Source organism: Manis javanica, chromosome 2 (genome assembly GCF_040802235.1).
Source record: "Manis javanica isolate MJ-LG chromosome 2, MJ_LKY, whole genome shotgun sequence".
NCBI classification, from domain to species: Eukaryota; Metazoa; Chordata; class Mammalia; order Pholidota; family Manidae; genus Manis; species Manis javanica.
Window position 1 is genome coordinate 182,555,056 of NC_133157.1, and position 22,603 is coordinate 182,577,658.

Consider the following 22,603-nt stretch of genomic DNA (forward strand, 5'->3'; position numbering starts at 1 on the left):
ACTGAAAAATAAGACACCTCTTCTTCCTTCCCCTTCCCCTTGCACCCCACCAGCCATCTGGATGGAGTGGGATCAGTTATCAGAAAGGGGGGAGTTTTCATGAAAACAGGTAGGGCTTTTCAGTAGATATTCAAATAAGCTCCACTAGAAGGGCTCTTCCTTAAGTTACTAAATAATTGCCTGTTACGCCACATAGGTGAAGCGGAAATTTTTTATGCCTTTACTAATTGTTGTTTCCTACCAGTACAAATCACTAAGGTCCTGTGTGCCAGGTACTGTAGTAGATGCCTTGCCTAAACTCACTTTTTATGTATTCCTGGTTAGGTAGATTTTCTTATTCCCATTTTATAGGTGAGAAAACTGAAACTAAGCTAGAGTGCTTAGGTGATTTATAATATGGTTCCATGGTTGGTTTGTGATCCGAGTAATGTTTAAGTCCTGTTTGCACTGTCTTAAAGGTTTGTGGTATTGTTTTTGCTGTGGAATAGTACATGTTTCCTTCAGTCTAACAGTACAGATACTGACACAGTAGTAAAGCGTGTTGATTTCAGATATTTGTAGTACAGATCACTTTTTGTTTTGTTTTTCCCTTCTATTAAGGCATAGTTTACATATGGTGAAATTCACAGGGATTAAATGTACAGGTTATTGGATTGGCAAATGCATACTACTTATGTAACCCACACCCCTAGAAAACATTTCCAGAACCCTAGAAAGTTCCCTTGTGGGTCTTCTTGGTTAATCCCCGCCATACACAACCCATACCCCGTGAGTTTTACCTCTCAATATCAATGGAACTATGCTGTTTCTCTTCTTCTGTATTGGGTTTCTTTGACTTAGCAACACATCTTTTAGACTCATTCATATTGTTAGAACATATCAATAGCTTTTTCCTTTTTATTGCTGTGTATTGTTTTATTGCATGAATATACCACAATTTATTTCTTCATTTGCCAGACGATGGCTATTTGGGTCAATTCCAGTTTGAGGCTATTATGGATAAAGCTCCTCTGAACATTCTTGTACAAGACATTTTGTGGACATACAGTTTTATTTCTTTTGAGTAAATACCTAGGAGTGGAATTGCTGGTCATTGGATAGATGTATGTTAAATTTCATAAGAAACTGCCCACCAGTTTTCCAAATTCATTCTGCCATTTTGCACTTGAACCAGCAATGTATGAAGTTGTGGTTGGTCTCATGCCCTTGTTCGTATTTGATGTGGTTGGTCTTTTTAATTTTAGCCATTCTTTTGGTTCTGTAGTGATAGCTCTTGGTGGCTTTTGTTTGCATTTCCTTCTGATTATTGATGTGTAAAAATTCATCTTTGCTTATTGACCAATTGTATATCATCCTTTCGATGTGCTATTTACTGCACATTTTAAAATTGGGTTTTATCTTTTTCCTATTGATTTGTAAGAACTCTGTATATTTGGGGTACCAGTCCTTTGTTCAGTATATATTTTCTGAATATTTTGCCCATTGGGTGGCTTGTCTACTCATTTTCTTAATGGTACATTTTGATGAACAGAAGTTTTAAATTTTGATTAGGTCCAGTTTGTCAATATTTTTCTTTTATTGTTAGTATTTTATGTTCTAAGAAATCTGTGCCTACCCTAACATTGTAAAGATATTCTCTTATATTTTCTTTGGAGGCTTTATGGCTTTAGCTTTTATGTTTGCACCTGTGATCCATCTCAAATTAATTTTTGTGTTATGATGTGAGATAGATGTTTGTGTCTGTTTATTTTAAAAAGTTTAATTGCTTAACCCAAAAGAAGTTGAATTATCTCATAGCCTTTAATAAGTACAAACATTTTTAGAAAGACAAGTATGATGCTTAGCCATCTTTGCAGAGAATGAAGACTGACTTGTCCTGGATTTTAGAGAGATCATGATAGGAAAGAAATACTTGAAACAGTTCGCTACGCAGTCTTCTAGGGTTTCCTCTCTCTCTCCAGCAAAACTTGGTGTTGTAAACCTGAATCCATTAACTTCCTCCCCAAACTTGCCTATACTCTAGTCTCTTACCATCTATATAGACTTCTCAGCTAGGTGCCACATTGCTCTTGCCACCTAAATCTCTTCTCTTGTTCCATTTCCATGTCCTGTTGATTTTTTGCTCTACCTCCTGATAACCTCCTTATTCTGTTCTGTTCTTATTTTTGTTACCATTTCCCTCATTCAGTCTCTGATTAGCACTCACTTGACTATTACATAAGTCTCATATCTGGTCTCACTGCTGGTAGTCTTGCCATCAATAATCTGTTTCTTTCAAATTATTAAAGATGCACTTCCCAGACACAAAAAGAGCCTGACAGCTGGAAAGAAACTATTAATCTTAAATGGGTTTATCACCACCTATTGTCCCTGACCCCAGGGTTGCTTTGAGGTCTAAATAAGAACAAATATGAAAGTCCAGGAAACTATCAACCACTTTACAGTTTGTTTCTTAAACACAAATGTGAATTTGTGCTGCTCCTGAAATCTTTGGCCCACTATCCCAGGGAGGTCTGTATATTTCGACCTAACTTAAATTGGCTTAAACAGTTAAGCACAGCGGTTTTGGCCACATCTCCTTTCCCATCACTGCCGTCCCCTTCCCTTTCAGGTTATCCTCCTTTTGGAAACATGCTGCCATAGTACAAGCCAGTACTTAAGCCCTAAGTCCTGACATTCTGTCTAGACAAATTTATCTGTTCACCCCTGCAGCACATAGGCCAGGGTTCTCTGACTAGAATATACTAATGAATTTAGCTCTGGGATATTCTCCTGTCCTTGAATTATTGACTAGGAGGGATGTGAACTGTAGGTGGGATTAATTTTCCTCAAACATTGGGTTGAGAGCAAAGAGCTGAGTAATTTTTCCAGAGAGTCTGAGAGTGTTACTGAGAGGAGGAGAGGGAGAATGAAGATAAAAAATTGCCAACTTAATACTCTTTAGGCTCATAAAAAACAAAACTCAGTCAAGTAAACTTGGAGATCTAATTGGTTTTATTAAGTGATTCATGTATCAGGCAACCTCCCATCTAGCGAGACAAGAGGTGCTCCAAGGAGTGGTACAAAATGGCAGGTTTTTATAGACCTGAGGGTAGGGCATAAATTACTAGCAAAAGAAGAGATTAGGGATTGTTTCAAGTTACTAACTCCTTTAAAAGGAGCAGGGGGTCTGTGCAGATTACCTAACTACAAGGTCCAAATTGATTGGTTTAAAATTCCACTCCTGGGAGAGGCTGAAACTACCATTATATTAGGCATTAAATCCCAGTTTGGTGAGTTGGCCTTGGAGAAGGAAACCTGTGTTCGGCCTGTATTTTCTTTTCAACACGCTGCAGCCCCTGTTTTATATGGAATATATTTTACCATCAGGACCTAACCTCTCTTGACACCCTGAAACAGGGTGTAATTTTGTAATTTATTGTTTTACCACATGATTTCCTTAATGTGTTTTTACAAGGGGTACTTCTGGTTAGAAGCATCTGAAATTAATACCTAGGATGAGTCCCCCTTTGTATATATCATCCTTTTGTCATCATCCAAGTGTATTTCAGGAATTTAGTCTTCAGCAAATATATACTGAATGCCTCTTTGAGCCAGACAGTACTCATGGGGTAGTTGGCTGTATATCAGATTATAAAGGATAAAAGAGGTCCGAGTAGCTGGTCTCTTGGCTTTATGATCTGGCCTTTCTAATAATCAGCTAGTTCACCTTGCAGGTCACAGCTTGCTTATGTACCCCAAGCCGGATGGGTTTGTATGCCGAGGAGTTCTGGTGCATAACTATTGATTTTTGTCTGGGTGGCAATACTGGATAGTAAAGCCAGCATTTTCTATTTGTAGGAGTGGTTGATAGTCTTCAGTGGGCTTTCACATTTGTTCTTATTTAGACCTCAAAGCAGCCTGAAGTCAGGCACAATAGGTGGCTATATGCCCATTGAAGATTAGTAGTTTCTTTCCTGCTGTCAGATTCTATGACTTAGTCCGTAAGTCCAGGGCAGAATATGGTCTAATGCATAGGATTTATGTAATCTCATTGCCTAGTGTTTTCCCTACTATATTAGATTGTAAAAGATTAAAATACCAGGCTAAAGAGTTTGGCTTTTATCTGTAGGCAGTGGGGAAACATTGAGGAATCATGAATAAGGGTGATAGTGTGAAAACATTTTATTCCAGTGGAAGACTTTTTTGTTTTGTTTCTGTTTGTGTCTTTTGATTATTTTGTTGCTTAGTAATGTACCATATTCATTAATTTTTTTCTTTTGACCTTTTGATCCCCTTCACCCACCCTTCTATTCTCACCTCTGGCAACCACTAATCTGTTCTCTTGATTTTTTTTTTTTTAATTTTAGATTTCAAACAGAAGAGAGATCATACAGTATTTATCTTTCTCTTATTTCACTTAGTATAATGCCCTTCAGGTCCATCCATGTTGTTGCTGAATAATAGTCCGTGTGTGTGTGTGTGTGTGTGTGTGTGTGTGTGTGTGTTTGTATAACAGTATAACAATTTCTTTATGTTATGGACACTTAGGTTGTTTCCATATCTTGGCTTTTGTAAAGAATGCTTGCAGTGAAGGGGGATCAGAATGCATATATCTTTTTGAGTTAGTGTTTTCATCTTCTTTGGTTATATAACAAAAGTGGAATTAATGGATTATATGGTAGTTTTATTTTTAATTTTCTGAGGAACCACCATACTGTTTTCCATAGTGACTGCACCATTTTACATTCCCACTAACAGTATATGGGGGTTCTCTTTCTCCATATCCTTGCTACTACTTGTAATTTTTTGTTGTTTTGATAGTAACCATTCCAGCAGGTTTCAGATGGAATCTCAGTGTGGTTTTGATTTGCATTTCTGATGATTATTGATGTTGGGCATTGTTTGATGTACCTGCTGGCCATCTTTATGTCTTCTTTGGAAAAATGTCTATTCAGATCCTCTGTGCATTTTTAATTAGATTGCTTGTTTTTCTGGTATTGACTTGTATGAGTTCTTTATATATTTTGGATATTAGCCTTTTACCAGATATATGATTTGCAAATACTTTCTCCCATTCAGTAGGTTGCTTTTCATTATGTTAATGGTCCAATATGATGTCCATTTGTATTTGTTTACTTGTATCTATTTATCATACAAATACAAAATATATTCATTACTGTGAACTTCCCTTACAACTGCTTTTGCTGCATCCCACAAATTTTGGTATGTCACATTTCTGTTTCATTTGTCTCAAGGTATTTTGTATTTCTGTTGATTTCTTTGACCCATTGGTTGTTCAGTAGCATGTTGTGTAATCTCCACATAATGTGAATTTTCCAGTTTTGTGTAATTAATTTCTAGTTTCCTGCCATTGTGGTCAGACGAAATGCTTGATATAATTTAAGTCCTCTTAAATTTATTAAGACTTGTTTTGTGGCCTAACATTTGATCTGTCCTGGTAAATGCTCCATGTGCACTTAAGAAAATATGTATACTGTTGCTTTTGGATAGAATGTTCTGTGTGTATCTGTTAAGTCCATCTGGTTCAACAAGTCCTTTAGGGCCATTGTTCCTTTATTGATTTTCTTTCTGGATGACCTATCTGTGATGTAGGGAAGGTATAAAAGTCCCCTACTATTACTGTATTGCTGTCTGTTTCTCCCTTTAGATCTGATAATACTTGCTTTATATATTTAGGTGCTGCTATGTGGGGTGCATAAATATTTACAGACGTTATATCCTCTTACTGGATCGATCCCTTTATCATTCTGTAACAGAATCTCTTGTTACAGTCTTCCTTTTAGTCTGTTTTGTGTGATGGCTACTCTAGCTTTCTTTTGGTTTCCATTTGCATAGAATATCTTTGTCCATCCCTTCACTTAGAGTCTGTGTATGTCCTTATATCTGAAGTGAGTCTCTTGTAGGCAGCATACAGATGGGTTGTTTTTGTAATCCATTCACCCACTCTGTGTTTTTTGATTGGAGATTTTAGTCCATTTACATTTAAGTAATTGCTGATAGGTATGTACTTGTTGCCTTTCTGTTAATTTTTTTACTGGTTGTTTTTGAAGTTCATCTCTGTTCCTTCTTCCCTTGCTTTCTTCTTTTGTGGTTTGATGACTTTCTTTACTGGTTAAATTACATTCCTTTCTTTTCATCTTTTGTATACTTACTGTAGGTTTTTGTTTTGCATTTACCATGAGGCTTACATGCAACAACTTACAACAGTCCAATTCAAGTTGATCACAACTTAAGTTTGATCCTATTCTTGAGCTCAACATTTTTACTACCCTCACCCCATGTTAAATGGTACATTTTACATCTTTTTATCTTGTATGTATTCCTTAACTGATTATTATAATCATAGTTATATTTACTACTGTCTTTTAACCTTTGTACTAGTTTTTAAAATCATCAGTGCACTACCTTTGCTATATATTTACCTTTCCAGTGAAATTTATTCTTTTATATGTTTTCTTGTTACTAATTAGCACCCTTTCCTCTCAGTTTAAAGGAGTCACTTTAACATTTCTTATAAGGACAGTTTAGTGGTGATGAATTCCTTTCGTTTTTGCTTATCTGGAAAACTCTTATCCTTCAATTCTGAATGATAGCTTTATATCATTTAGTATAATGCCCTTCAGGTCCATCCATGTTGTTGCTGAATAATAGTCCATTTGTGTGTGCGTGCGTGTGTGTGTCTTCTTGGTTGAAAGTTTTTTTCTTTCACCACTTTAAATATATCATGCCACTCCCTCTGGCTTACAAAATTTCTGCTGAAATATCTGCTGATAGTCTTATGAGGGTTCCCTTTCATATAATAGATTGTTTTTCTCTTGCTGCTTTTAGAATTCAGTACTTAACAAAGATTAAAATAGGAGACTGTTTTAGATGGCTGGACAACCAGATGTGTTATAGTACTCCAGATAGGAGATATAGAAGATGGCAGATCTCACTAGCACAAGGCTCTCACTTGCTAATGGTGTGAATAATATGAATGGAAATTTTTATCAGTTAGTGAATCATAGAAGTCTGTCTTGCTCTCAGACTTTCTCCATATGAATTCAGGGGTTAAATAGATTTGGATAGTGAAGGAAACAGGATTTTGAGAAATCTCCAATGAGCCCCCTTTTTAAAATACAAGTGCTTCCTTCCCACCACCTCAAACTAATTTTTTTCATTTTTTTAAATTAAGGTATCATTGATACACACTCTTATGAAAGTTTCACAAGAAAAACAATGTGGTTACTACATTCACCCTTATATCGAGTCCCCCCCCATACCCCATTGCAGTCACTGTCTATCAGTGTATTAAGATGCCACAGAGTCCCTACTTGTCTTCTCTGTGCTACACTGTCTTCTCCATGACCCCACACACACCATGTACACTAATCATGATACCCTACAATCCTCTTCTCCCTCCCTCCCCACCTGCCTTCCCCTACCCCTTCCCTTTGGTAACCACTAGTCCCTTCTTGGAGTCTGTGAGTCTGCTGCTGTTTTGTTCCTTCAGTTTTGTTTCATTGTTGTACTCCACAAATGAGGGAAATCTTTTGGTATTTGTCTTTTTCTGCCTGACTTATTTCACAGAGCATAATACCCTCTAGCTCCATCCATGTTGTTGCAAATGGTAGGATTTATTTTCTTCTTAGGGCTGAATAATATTCCATTGTGTACATGTACTACCTCTTCTTTATCCATTCATCTACTGTTGGACACTTAGATTGCTTCCATTTCTTGGCTATTGTAAATAGTGCTGCAATAAGCATAGGTATGCATATGTCTTTTTGATTCTGAGAAGTTGTTTTCTTTGGGTAAATTCCTAGGAGTGGAATTCCTGGGTCAAGTGGTATTTCTACTTTTAGTTTTACCTCCATATTGCTTTTCACAATGGTTGAACCATCCCAAGCTAATTAAGGGCAGTTGTATGAAATACTGGCTGATGTAGATTCCAGTAGTATTTAATATGTTTTTCAGCTTTTGCTGCATTCATCATAACATTTTAAAGACAGGCTGGCTCAAAATATATTAAAGATGGCCATCCAAGCTGTTTTATTAATATCACTCTCTCCTGTACCTTTTTTAAATATATGAGACTTAACAAAGCATCAAGTATGAAAGTGGTTAACATGAGTTTTGCACTATGATGAGTGTATGTGTGAACATATAATCTATTTGTTTTGCCTACTTTGAATCTTCACCATGAAAGAAGTAGCACAATTCTCCCCTCCCAACCCACCTGCTTTGGGGCAGATACATTGTTCATAAAGGGGCACTAGTGGAAATAATGTGTGAGCCCTAGCAGTGTCATCCACTGCTTTCTCCTCTTTCTCCCACCTCCCTTGGCTCTTTTGGAGTCTTGGTAAGAGTTTCTGAAGAGCTATAAACTGGATAAGCCGTTTTACTAGAAATAAAATAAAAATTATACCAACTTCACACTACCTCAATTTCTCTTAACAGACTTATAAAGGTTTAGAGTAGCTTTTTTGCAGTGGCAGCTTCCAAGGGAAAATATATTTCTCAAGGAAATATGTGGAGGCCAAAAAATGCTTGAAATAAATAATCATTTCAAGTTATTAGTAAAAATAAGCTTGAGCTTCTTTCTTTTGTTAGCCTTGAGCTGCTAAAAGTAGGTGGAGAGTTGGTTCCATGGCGTAGAGATGGTGAAGCAGTAACACTTGGCACATAGTAGGTACTGAAATCTGTGTTGACTAACAGTGGAGGGCCTGAGGGTTGCAAGACTGGAGGTGTTACAGGTTAGAAGGAAAGAAGCATTTAGGGGGTCACTTAGGTAAGGCCAGATGGTGTGCATCAGAGTTTGGCCCATCCTTAGTGAGCCTTCAACCTTCTTGGACCCGAGGTTGGATCTTGTCAACACTCTAAAGTTAAGTGGCTAATTCACACTGACTGAACTCATAGTAGATTGACACATAAAACCAGAATGCCAGTTTATTAATATTAAATGGAGAAATACAATCAACATTGAGATGATTACTCCTCACCTTAGGCCTTTATATTCTTTTCCTTTAGAGGACACTAAATTATGATTGTCAAGTGATCTAAGTACTTAATAGCTTCTCTTGAAGACAGCCTGGTGAGTCCAACTTCACAGAAGAGATAACATTCAGGCTAAAAATATCAAGTCTCCAGACCAGGGTAGTATGTCTTCTTCCACCTTATGCTTAAAGAGAGGGGGGTTTGCTTCTTGAATAGCACTTTGTTGATGTCTTCCCATCTCAAAAGAAAATAACTGTAGACAATTTAAGCCTAGAAGGTACATTGATGCTTATCCAGTTTCTTTCTTCCCTCCTTCCTTCCTTCTTTAATAGATTTTTTTTTTTGGAGACCTTCCTGTGTGTCAGGAACTATGCCAGGTGCTGGTAATAAAGAAATAGACTACTGGTGGTTCAAAATAGACCGAGTCCTTGCCAACGTGGAATCTGTGGTCTACTAGAGGAAATAAATATTAATCAGCAATTAATATATATTAATTAGTAACCATACAAATAGATATTGAAACAAAATTGTGATAAATACTACAGAAGAGAACGTGTGGCCCTTTGATATGGCACATAGGAAGATTTAGGGATGAAAGTGGCAGTTTTGAAGAGACTGACCATCTTTGTCTTTAACTGGAGAAATTAGTCCACTTAACATTAACAGTGATTAGTATGTTAGGACTTGTTTTAGTTTTTCTGCCCTTTGTTGTCACCTTTCATATATATTGACTGTTCTTTCTTACACATTTTTTTCTGTCTGTTATTTTGTAAGTTATATTCTATTTCTATTATTTTAGTAGTTCACTCAAGAAATTGTAAACATGTATACTTAACATACCACAATCTAGAGTTAATATCTTTCCCCTTCCTTTGAACAAGTCATTTAACTCGAGCCATTTCTTGTATTTTAGTGTCTTTTTTAAAAAGCTTCCTAAGACATTGATCTGTATAATAAGTGTTTATTTAGAATTACCCACATATTTACATCTCTCTTTGTCCATCTTTTTTTTTTTTTTGGCCATCTATGGTTTTTATTTAAAAAATGGGTATTTTAATACCCAAAATGTGTAAAGTACATGATCCATCATTTTCTTTGCTGTCTAGGATTACTATCCTTTGTCTGAAATACATACTTAAAATTTTTGTTAGTGAGGATCTGTTGGTGTCAAACTCTGACAGGTGTACTTGGAAAACGTCTTTATTGGGCTCTCATGCTTTAAAGATATTTCAGTCCAAGATTGAGTTATTGTTTCTGAACACACTGACCCTTCCCTTCCCCTGTCTTTGGTCTCTCCTTTCCTGCAGAGAGGTCAGTTGTCAGTCTTACTGACATTGATTTCTGATTCATTAGATCTGGGGAAGATTTTACATTAGTAATAAGCCATGGGTGATGCTGAAGCTACTGGTCTGCATACCATACTTTTGGTAGCATTGGTTTGGTGGACTTACACATTTCTGATGCTAAATTCCTTTTCCTAGAATTTTGCTTGTGTAGTTAAAACTTTGGCTATTAACTTTTATTCCTTCAAATGGTATTGAATAGAACAAGTAATTGAAAGAAGGCATGGTTATGCAAGTCAAAGTATACCTATAAAGAGCAAACTTTAATAACAGAAATACTACAAAGCTTTTGTGAAAACATTTAAAAATTGAAGTTAGTAAAGACAATGGGTGCTTTCTTTGATTCTTTTGTTGTTAACTGAGAATAATTTCTTTACCTGTTTTTCTCCCTACCAGCAGTTTAGAAATTAAGTGGGAGCATCTTAGATAATCTTAATATTTACTCTAAAGTAAGTATGCAAACAAGAATAAAATTTTAAAGGTATTTGTTATTTATGTAAATAATAGGTAATAATTTACTAGATAATCTCATTAGTTTACTTTGAGAATAGCTAAGAACAATGATCTTCAGAGGCTACTTTTGAAATAATCTGGTACTGTTTTCTTTCACCTAAGAGTAACAATATCAGATATTGACATCACCTTCAAGAATGTTCCACTACCTAGATTCACAGTGATGAGTATTTATGTTGTGCACTTTATGAATGGAAAGGAGAAAGTATTATTCAGCAGTTCAGTGTTATGATTACAAAACATTTAAGACAGGGGTTAGATTATATCATGGTATTTTATTTTAATTTGACAATTAAGACTGTGTTAAAAGTTAGCTATCAGGTTATACCTTAGCAACCTTTTGTTCTAGAATTGCAAACTGTATTTCAAGTCTAGTGTATGTTTTCGATCTTTAATTTTGAATTTTGTTTCTGTTTTTAGGTTTATTGAATGTATTGCTATTTTGTTAGAAAAATTTAACTCTATAGTACAATAACACTTTTTGAAGAACGCAAAATTCCTATTCTGGTTAGGTTTGCTACTGTCTTCTTTCATTAGTAAAGATGCTCTGTTTTATGAGTTTCACTTCTCTCTGTGGTGAACAGCTACAGGAGTAAATTATTTTTATATATTAAAACTACACAGCAAGTAATATATTTAAGTTTTTCAAAGCATATTTTATGATAATCCAAGTTGTTGGAATAGAATGGTTACAAATGGGGACTAACAGACCTAGTGAATAGAGCATATCAGAACACAAAGAGCATCACGTTTGCTGTACTGCAAATTAATCCAGCCATTTTGCACTTTGTATTTTCTCTTGTTTTTTCTTTTTCCAGATGCTAGCCTTCTAACCCTTTAGTACCTGGTACTTTTTTAATGCACGGTTTAGGTCTGCATAGCCCATTCTACAGTACTCTCTAGGTTCGACCTACCTTTTCATATTCAGAGATCCAGAATGTTCTCTAAGAGATAAAAAGGGACATGTTTGTTCTCTCTGTCCACACGCCATACTCTCCAGTTTCAGAGCTCTTTGGACAGCATTCTTCTTTCTGTTTTCTGCTAGGGGACTGTCCTTTGCCTTCTGTCCACTGTCTAGACATCTTAATAATCACAGGGCCTTATATTCGGAGAGTGTATAATGGTGTCTCAGCCTGAGAATGAAGCTAAGAACCTACACCAGGTCCATTCAGAGAAATTGGGATTGCTTCTGCTGGGGTGGCAAATTAGTTTCATTTTGCATGCCAACCTCCTCTGCCGCACTAAGAGAGCCTATCTGGAACACCCTTGAAAAGAATTCTAAGCCTGCTGCCAGGGGAGGGGTTAGGAGTCAGCCAGGCATGCACACTGGGTGTGGTGGCTACTGGGGAGGACCTGGGTTACTAGAAAGAGCATGTTTGGCATTTGTAATCAAAGTACCAGTGTTTGAGTCCCAGAGAAGCACAGGTAGGACCACGTGCAGATTTCCTCTGAAGTCAGACTGCTCATCTGTAGAATGGTATAATAGTCACACTGCACAGGAAGGTAAAACTACTTCAATAATGTGAAATGGTACGTGGTTTCTTGATTTATTTAACTCATTATCCATGCAGTATGGGCCACAAGGTAATCAGGATCTCATTAAATTCAGGGAAACTTCTCTCTAATTTCTAAAAATTGCCTATTGAAATGGAGCTCTAATGAAAGGGACAACTTCCATTTTACTGCTTAAACTTTTTCTCTCACTGTGTGTAACCTAGAGATAATTTATAGCTTCAGCATTGAAAACGTGGGCTGTAATTATAATGCTATTCAAAGGGCTACCAAGAGTGGCTTATTTTTATGTTTTTGTTTCCTTGGGCTTCCTGTTAATACTTAATTCTTGGTCACTTAGTTTGATACCCTAAAATTACTTGTGCTAGAATCTTTGTATCTGAAGATTTCCAAAAGTCTGTTACTTTCTGCTGTTAATAGTCATCTCCTTGTGAAGTCTTTCAACTTCTTGTCGAGCCACTAGTATAGTAGAATTACTTTTCACTTGGAATGGAATATATATGTGATGCTAAGCATAGTGCCTGGCTTTTGTTTATTGCCTAATAAGTAATTTCTGAACAACTGAATGTATGAATAAGTGAATGAATTTTACAGCATTCTACATTTTATTTGGCTGTTGTATGTTTACTCCACTGAACTGTACTAATTCTTGGGGACCAGGACCATGTCTTACTCTTTGTATAACCCAGTTTCAAGTAAAGTGTTGGGCACATAGTAGGTGAACTAATTTAGTCAATTTCTTATGTAAATTTTACACTATTTTTTTACAGGATTTTACAGTAAATCTAATTTCTCCCCATTCAAACAGTTGTTTGAATTGAAATAGCAAGTGTCAGAAATTTATTCCAGTATCAGAATAGAACCATGTAGACAGCAGCTTATTTGAAAAAAAAAAAAGCACATTTGGATTAGAATTCTAAAATTGGACTTAAATTTCAAGTAAAAAATTCAAACTTTCATTTTGATTACCCCATTGAGGTTGGACCCATTGTGAAAGACACATCTGCCATTAAAAGCTTTTTAAAAAATATTTTAAATATATGGAGTGTAAAAATTGCTGATTATCTGAAGCTAGCATATCATTGGATTATAATTTATTTTCTTATTTTTAACCATTTCTATTGTGAATATTGCACACATACAAAAAATGTACAAAGTATGAACAGCTTTGTTATCACTGAGCAAACACCCCTGTATCTATCCAAGGCTGACTGTTCTAAAGGTTACCCTAGAGATGAAAACAGATGCTTGACTTTTTAAAATCACACATTAAATTGGTACTTCCATTCTTTTCCTGGGCAATACAGGGATCTAAGATAAGTTCAATTCAATTATCCTTTCTTAATTTATATACTCTTATTGTATATTTCAATTGTGTCTATATTTTGCATTCATACATCATTATTATTGTTACTAGGTTATCAATAATTATAATTGCCAACATCTATAATTTTCATTCATTTCTTTGTTCATCTTTAGCATTCTATCTGGCCTCCTTATTCTTTTGCCTAAAGAATGTCCTTTCATGCTTTCTTTACTGCAGAGCTACTTGTGACAAATTCCCTCAGTTTGTCCAAAAGTATCTTTGTTTCATTTTCATCCTTGAAGGATTTTTTTTCTGGATATAAAATTGTAGGTAGGCCTTTCCTCCCAAGCATTTGAAGATGTCTTTTAGCTTCTTCTATTTTTACTAAAATCAGCTGTTTTGATGTTTTCTTTCTTATCCAGCTCATTAATTTTTTTGCAGCTGTGTCCAGTGGGTTAAACTCATCCACTTCTTGCTTTTTTCATTCTAGAGTTTCTTTTTATTCCTTTCAAATCTGTCATATCCTTTTTGTGTGATTCTAGTTCCCTGCCAACATTTGTGTTCTGCTTTGCCTTATCTCCTTGAATATCATAAACATAGTCACTTGAGAGGGCATGCCCATTAATTTCATAATCTACAGCACCTATGTTTCCGTTGTCTGTTTTTTCTGGTTCTTGGTCTGAGAGTCTCCTGTTTCTGATATTCGAGACATAGTATTTGAAAAATTGAAGAAATAATTAAGGACATAGGATGATATCTTAGCTAATAAAGGTTTTAGTAGCTTCTTCCAGGGGTCTAGCAAGGGATCCCCTTAATCCAGTTACGGGATTCAGATGATACAAAGCTGGGTTGTATCCCTATAAAGATTAGTCTACCTCTGCTCACCCTACTCCAGTGGTGAGGCCCCTTTAGGGTTTTACGCAAAGCCCTGGGGAATTCTGCCTGCCCTCCACCCAACCCAGCAGTCTCCATACTCCCTAGACCAGCTAGGCTGTCAAGGTTGCTGCTGAAGCTCTTAATGCTCATCCATCTGTTGTGGAATCAACAAATGCCCCCAGGGGTATTTCTGCCGTCTCCAGAATCTTGGCCAGTAATTCTTCACTGCCTTGTTATCTCACTAATGCCTTCTCACTGGTGGTGTGTATATTTTTCCCAGACGTTGTCCTCATCAAGGAGATTGGTTTGTATTACTTAGTTCAGCTTTTATTGAGAGGCGGGTCCCTGAATAATTGCTGTTTTATTGTACTGTGACATTTCTCTCCTGGTGCACCTAATTTCCGAGTTATGACTTGAATGCCTAGCCAGATTTGCTTGTTGGTCATCTTCTTAATATTGATGGTTTCTCTTAGAGAGTCAGATTTAATTATAACAATATTCTGTAACACATTTTATATTAAAAATATTTTTGAAGCTTTAAATAATTGTTCCTGGCCCCAAAAACAATTATACTTACATTAGACACTCCAAAAAACACAAAAACAAAAGGTATAATGATAATTAAAGTTACAAGCCATCTGCAAACCTACCACCTGATTTATAACCGTGCATGTTTAAGTCTTTTTAGCCTGTGATTTAATACTTGTGAGCATATTACAAATGATAGAATTGGAATCATACATTTATATACCGCAGTTTCATTTATCATTATACTATGAATATTTTCTTAGTGTTAGTTTTTTTAAGTATGATTTTTAATGCTTACTTAGGATTCTGTTATTTGGTTGTAATATTATTTAGCCATTCTACTTTTTGTTTCAAGTTTTCATTATAGATAAGTAAGTGCAGTGATCATTTTTGGACACAACTTTCTGCAAATATCTGAATCTTGTGTGATAATTATCTCAGTGGGCTTGAGTGTTAAGGTTCTTTTACTGAGGCTTTTAGAAAAGTGAGCTGATAATTATATGTTAACATTTTCAATTGTTTAGATTCAAGCAGCCAAGTCTCACTGTTCATTTAGGATCTGATACATGATTTAAGGGTAAAGAGCATTTTGGGTCCTTGGAGAATATACAAGAGCTTAACACCACTTAAGTAATTGTATAGAACTTGAATTTACTTACATATAGAAGTAATTATTGTCAAGAATAAGGAAAAGATATGTGACACTGCAGGAACACTTTACAGATAGGACAGGAACAGTTTGTACATGACTTACCAAAACAGACAAAGTCCAAATGTACGTGAGCACTAACAGCAAGAACATAAATATGCCCTCCCTTTCTTTTACGTTTAGATTAGCTGTGGTCATTACACAATCTGCTCCTGGCGAGTCTTGTTCTCATTTGTAGTGACATTTCATTCTTGGTCAGAATTGAAGATTGGGTGATTTCCATTTTCTGTCAGGAAGTACTTCTTGCTCAATATTTTTGGGGCTTTGACTTATATTTGACCTTTCCTATCCCACTCTGTTTAATAGCTACCATGGCTAGTCCTACCCCCATCCTTTTGCACAGACTTAGGGCCCCGTGGATTACCCTATCCCCTACTGTATTCACATCATCCGTGGCATGCCAAATTCCCATCCAACAGTTGGGGTTTTTATATAATAATACAGTAAACATATGTCAATACACAGACCTTCTATTATGAAATTTCCCTCTGTGATTAAAAGAGCACAGTGGTGAGTCATGTGGATGGGTAATGGCCTTACCATCACATGTTTGTTTCATCTATGTCTCCTTTTTCTGGACTATCTTGATGAACAAGGGCAGCTGGAAGGGAACCTGCCCCAGGGCTGTGGTCTGAGGCTTGTGAGAACAGAGGGAAGGGCCACAGGGTCGGAGGCGCAGGGGAGAGGATGACGGTTAATGGAGCAGCGAGGGCACTGCCAGGTGTGGGAATCAGGACCCACCTGGGTGAGAAGAACACACCAAACCCTAAGCCAGACTGTTGTCAGGAATGATGTTACATTGAGAGACTGAGCAGGAGAGAGCAGGAATGTGCATAATAAGACGCAGTGTTAGGCTGTCAGAACTTGAGTGAGGTGAGCAAAAACAGGGCAGGCCAGAATTCTAAAGGCTGAGTGAGAGGAGGGTTAGAGGCCAGGGGGATGAATGAGCAAAGGATGATTCTTTTTAAAAATCTGATCCTGCAAGTACTTTTCAGCACGGCATATCTAAAATCAACCTCATAGTCCTTCAGATGATCTTCCTTATTTCTGATTATGGCAAGATAGATAGAGCCTGTCACCCAGGCTTGAAATCTCAAGAGTCTTGTTTGCTTGGGCAGTGTTCTTAACTCCTGACCCTCAGTTTTCTCATCTATAAAATGGGGACAGTTTAGCACATACTTCATTAAGTTGTTGGAAGGCTTAAGAGAGAGAATTCACATAAAGCACTTAAAATAGTGCCCAAGTATTTTCCACTTTTAATTATTAATGGTGATGCTAAGCAAATAAATAAATAAAGTCTTCCATTTGCAACAACATGGATAGATCTAGAGGGTGTTATGCTCAATGAAAAAAAAAACAGGCTGAGAATGACAAATACCATATGATTTCACTTATTTGTGGAGTATAAAAACAAAGCAGAACAGAATAAACAAAACAGCAGTAGACTCAACGACACTGAGAAGGGACTGGTGCTTATCATGGGGGAGGGATTGGGCAGGTGGGTAGGGAGGGTGAGGGGGATAAAGGGGCACAAAAATTCTCAGTCAGAATATAAGTTGGTCACAGGGATAGTAATGCAGCATGGATATATAGTCAGTGATTCTGTAACATGTTCCTATGTTGACAGATAGTAGCTGCACTAGTATGGATGAGGCTTTAATATGGGTAACTATTAAACCACTGTGTTGTGTATTTGAAACCAATATAAGATTGTATATCAACAATACTTCAATAAAAAAAATTGCTCATAAGAACTTTTCAAAAATTGGAAACAAACTAAATGTCTATTAGCAGAGATTAAGTTCACAGCAACCATATTCTGGAATCAGAGAGGAATATATCAGAATGTGAGTAAATCTGCACAATATATTGTTAGTTTAAAAAAGATATTATGGAGTGGTACATAGAACAAGATCCCAATTACAGTACATGTGTGCATAAATGTATATATAAGTGAAAATGTTAAAAGATTTAAAAAATGATTAATGGTGATGCCATTTTTAAAGTTAGAAAGTGGAAAAAGGGATGTTAGGGAAGATGACTTCTGTTAAGACAGCTGAGTTTGAAGTACCCAAGGTATATGTGTTCAGCAATATCCAGAAGACAGAAATGTGGGTCTAGTATAGAAAGGGGCTCACATGGCTACTGCAGGAGTGACCACCCCGGCTCTGCCACTGCGTAGCTTTGCGTCGTTTCTGTTCCTAGATAGTCTCAAAGCTCTGATAGAACCTGTGGGAAATTGGATCACCTGAAAAACTTTGAGGTTGCTCATCAGAGTGTGCTTGGCTAACAGGAGAGTTTTTTGTGCTTTCCAACCACTGGCTGTGTATGTTCGTGCCAGCCGTTCCCTGCCCTGGGATGCCCGGCCTAGGGGCAGTGAGGTGGAATTAGCTGCCTTCCACACACCCAGCCATGGGAGTGGGAAATGGGCCAGTGGTGTTTCTGTCTTAGGAATGTGTGCCTGCTCCCTCAGTGGGTGGGGTTTAGTGTTAAAAGTTAAACCTCTGTTGAAGTTAAATTCCATGTGGTCAGTGTAATTTATTATTATAAGGACCATATCCTGGGGTTTCTTAAATTGTCTTTCTTGTTGCAGATCATCAACGCCGTGGTGCTGTTGATTCTCTTGAGTGCCCTGGCTGATCCAGATCAGTATCACTTTTCAAGTTCTGAACTGGGCGGTGACTTTGAGTTCATGGATGATGCCAGTAAGTACATCAGAGAGAAACTGTAGATATTTTGGCATTTTCAAGGGCAGGGAATCTGGCTGCCAGTTCTTCCTGCTCAATTACAAATATTGATTCATGGGCTCATTTGAACCGATGCTTTATGTTCTTTCCATCATTACAAATAAGATCAACAAATAATTTATGTTCTGCCCCTGTTCTAAGTGCAAGAGACCTAAATAAGAACTCATGTGTTTTTCTTTCTTTCACTTTTCTTTAACTTGCCCATTTTTAAATTACTGCTTTGTCATAATCTTTTTACCCTGGGCCTTGTGGCCCTTTTGGGAGGAGGAGGACTAAATGGCAGGAAGCGAGGTTAAAAGGATCGTACGTATCTAGTTGTTTCACTTGTTTCAATATTTATCTTTCTTCCAGGAGGTGATCATTCCTATTCTAGAAATGATGTTACTGCTATTTGGTGGACTTGGGGCCTTTTTCCAATAAACAGAAATATCCATAGGGATGTGGATGAGGTGTAAGCAGGGAAGAGGCTAGGTACCCAGCTCAAAATCATGGAAACCGGAACATTTTGTAGTTCGATTTGGAGCCACACTGGCTGTGTCCATCCTAACTGGAAGCAGCTGGTATGATCGCAAACAAAAGATACTTGTCATGCGCTTTGGAGAACTTCAAATGCATGGGGGGTGGGGGGGAATGTGGCTGGGGCAAAGTGAGCAAGGTGGGGAGGGAGTGGCTCAAGGTGCAATTTTAGAGATAAACCAGGAACATTCAGAAGACATAGGTTTGTGGATTTTGTTCTGAGAAAAAACTATTCAATGATTTTTAGTAATATAGTGGTTTTGAACTGATATGTGTTTTAAGAAGACCCCTTTAGTTGCTGAGTGGAGAACAAATTTAGGGGAGTGGTGTGTGAGCACAGAGGCTGGGAGACTGGTTTTGGGGGCGTTTCTCTGCTATCCAGGCCACTCTGGGGATGAGAAGAGGGTGGGTTTTGGAGGTAGGATCAATAGAACTTACTGGAGTGGGTGATGAAGGAAAGGGAGGAATCAAAATGACTCCTGCTTTCCAGTTTGAGTAAAAGACCTGATCTTCACTGGGGTGAGAGAGACCAGGTGGTGGGAGTCAAAAGGTGGGCACACACCTGAGCGAGGAAACTCAACTTTAAGTGACTTAGCATGGTTAGGAGATTAGGCTCCAAAGCCAGAAGACCTTTATTTGAATCCTGACCCCACCATGTATTAAATGTGTTAGATTGGGCTAGTTACTTACTGTATGTGCCTTAGTATCCCTCTCTGAAGATGATCATAGTATCTACCTCATGGGATTATTGTGATGATTAAATAAATTAGTACATGAAAAATGTTTAGAATGGGGTCTGGCCTGTAACAAATGCTCAGTATGTTTCACTGTTGTGCTAGTTCTTTTTTAGATAAGTTTCAATGGAAACATGCACTATCTTAAAGTGGAGAGATTAGAAACTCAGTTGGGTATGTGAATCTGGCGTAACCAGACACCTGGGTTGAAGTAGATTTATGAACATCTGCCTAAAAATAGCATACATGTTCGGGTCATAGTAAAGAGGAAGGGGAAGGCTCAGGACTGAGCCCTGACGGAGCCCCAGTATTAAAGGTTAGGAGGGGGAACCTGAGAACAGCAGGTAGTGAAGTAAATGGAAAGCCGGGAGACACTTACATCCATCATCTCCCACCACCGTTGCTTCATACTATGTACTAAGAAGTTAGGGCATTATGCAATCCTGGGGTCCAGGACCTTGTCAGACCCCCAGGTGACTTGTCCTGCACTGCTGCTTGTTTTCTATGCTGAATGACACTGTTACTCTTCCCAGTTCTTCCAGAAAGGATAGTGAGTTCCATTAATATTAACTTAATACCTCTCTGCCTTTATTCCCAAGTTAAAAAACTGTATAAGCTATAAAAGTATAATGTTTGATTGACATTAAAAATGAATTATCTTTCATTGTTTCCAGTAGCAGGATTCCTTTTCAAAGGTAATTGAAGTTAGAAAAAGAAGTTGTAAATGGTATGGCTGTAGCTCTGTCTGAATGGAGTCTGAATGGAATAGTAACACTGCATGCCTGTTCTAATTGCTGGAGATTAAGTTGGATAATGACTGTCTGACAGGATAGGCTTAATTTAGCTGACTTCAACGGCTTGCGAGTCCTTAAGATTTTAAAATAGTAATTGTTTTATAATGTCCTGGATATTAATGCCAGTGCATTTGAGGTTTCTCTCATATCTCATATATTTGAAAAGAATGAATGGTTTGTAATCACGTTAGTACTATCACTCATTTAAATCCCATGGTTAAAAAGGTACAGAAGAGTGATGTTCATTTGAGTGAATCTTTTTTTAACTTCTGCCCTCCTACATTTCCTTTTCTCATGTTTTAGTTAAAATATGTTTGTAGTCAAAGGTAATCATGTCTGACAAGGTTTTTTATATTTAACTCAAGTGGATAGAATTAAATAGTCCTTGAAATGGGTTCAACCAATTGCTTTAAATACAAATTACAGAATATAGCAATTTTAAGTTGATATCTTTCTGGGTATGGTGGTAGTCATCTGAATATTTTACCCAGAAGGACAGAGCAAGAATGCATTTCACTTTTCATTTGATCTCTTTCTAAAATGATCTGATAGAAACAAGACAAATTCTTATTGCTTCATCAGAATGAGCATATAGGAGGATCTACTGAGATGAAGAAAGAAAATATATGGGTTTCTCTTTTTAAAAAAACTTAGGTCTTTAAAATTTGTATTTTAATATATATTTTATGTAATACAAAAATATTAGTAATTATACACAGACACACACACACACAATGTTATCAGAAAGATAATTGACTATACAATTGACCCCGAAACAATACTAGGGTGGGTGTTAGGGGTGTGGACACTTGCACAGTCAAAAATGCATGTATAACTTTTGATTCTTCAAAAACTTAACTACTAATAGCCTACTATTGACTAGAAGTCTTACCAATATCATAAATAGTCAAGACATATTCTGTATGTTATATGTATTATGTACTGTGTTCTCAAATAAAGTAAGCTAGGAAAGAAGAAATATTATGTCAAATTGTTCTGTATCTGCCCCCAATTTTCCAACATATTTATTGAAAAAACCCATGTGTAAGTGGGTCTGCACAGTTCAAACCTGTGTTCAAAGGTCAGCTGTACTAGGAAAGAATGAGGATCTGTTATAGATAAGAGGAAACTAAGGAGACACATGTACATGCAGTATGAGATCCTGGATTAGATTCTGGGACAAAAAAAGGACAATGGGGGAAACAGGTGAAATTCAAATAAGGTTTGTAGTTTAATTAATAGTGTTATACAGATGCTAGTTTCCTGGTTTTGATAACTGTACTTAGGTGAATTGTTACTGTAAGGGGAGGTTGGATGAAGGATACATTGGAACTCTGAGTTGTTTTTGCAGGTTTCCTATATGTCTAAAATGATTTCAAAATAAAAGGTTAAAGAAGAAACAGTTCAGTCTACTGACTTAAAAGATCAAAGGATAATGATTGGAAAGCAGTTTTACATAGTATATTGTATTATACACTCTGAGTAGACTTCATGGAATTTTATTTGTGAAATTTTAATGATCAGCAAAATACTTAACAGGAAGTGGTGGTGCTATATGTAATACTGAAGAAGAGATCATCCTAGTTAATTTCAGTTAATTTTGCAAAAGATTTGCCTTAAGTTAATTTTATTCCCTGAGTAGACACACCAGGCTTGTGAAAGGAAATGACTATAAAAATAGTCAAGAATTGATAGTTACCATGTATATGGCTACTTGATTTAGGATAAAGACACTCAACTACATTTATTGGAGAAAGGATGGTCTTTTTGAATAAACAGTTCTGGGTGACACCAATTAAGAGAAAAACAGATACTTCACAAAAAAGCTATCCATATGACCAATAAACATATGAAAATATTCTTCACATTATTATTTGTAAGGGAAATGCAAATTGTAAGCACAATAGTGAATCATTACACCTCTTCAAAATGGCCAACATGAACCAAACAGACACCACCATCTGTTTGTATGGATGTGGAACAACTGGAATTCTCTGACTGCTGGTGGAAGTTGTATAACCACTTTGGGAAAACTAAAGCTAAATA

The 22,603-nt window shown here is 36.8% G+C and overlaps 1 protein-coding gene across 1 annotated transcript in view; it reads left to right on the forward strand.

The window, feature by feature from the left end:
• The window catches only part of LAPTM4B (lysosomal protein transmembrane 4 beta), a 58,269-nt gene that overhangs the window by 2,276 nt on the left and 33,390 nt on the right, over positions 1–22,603 (forward strand). The window contains exon 2 of the mRNA XM_017669446.3: positions 18,360–18,471. Coding sequence (XP_017524935.1) covers positions 18,360–18,471 — 112 coding nt within the window. The remainder of the gene's footprint in view (positions 1–18,359; positions 18,472–22,603) is intronic.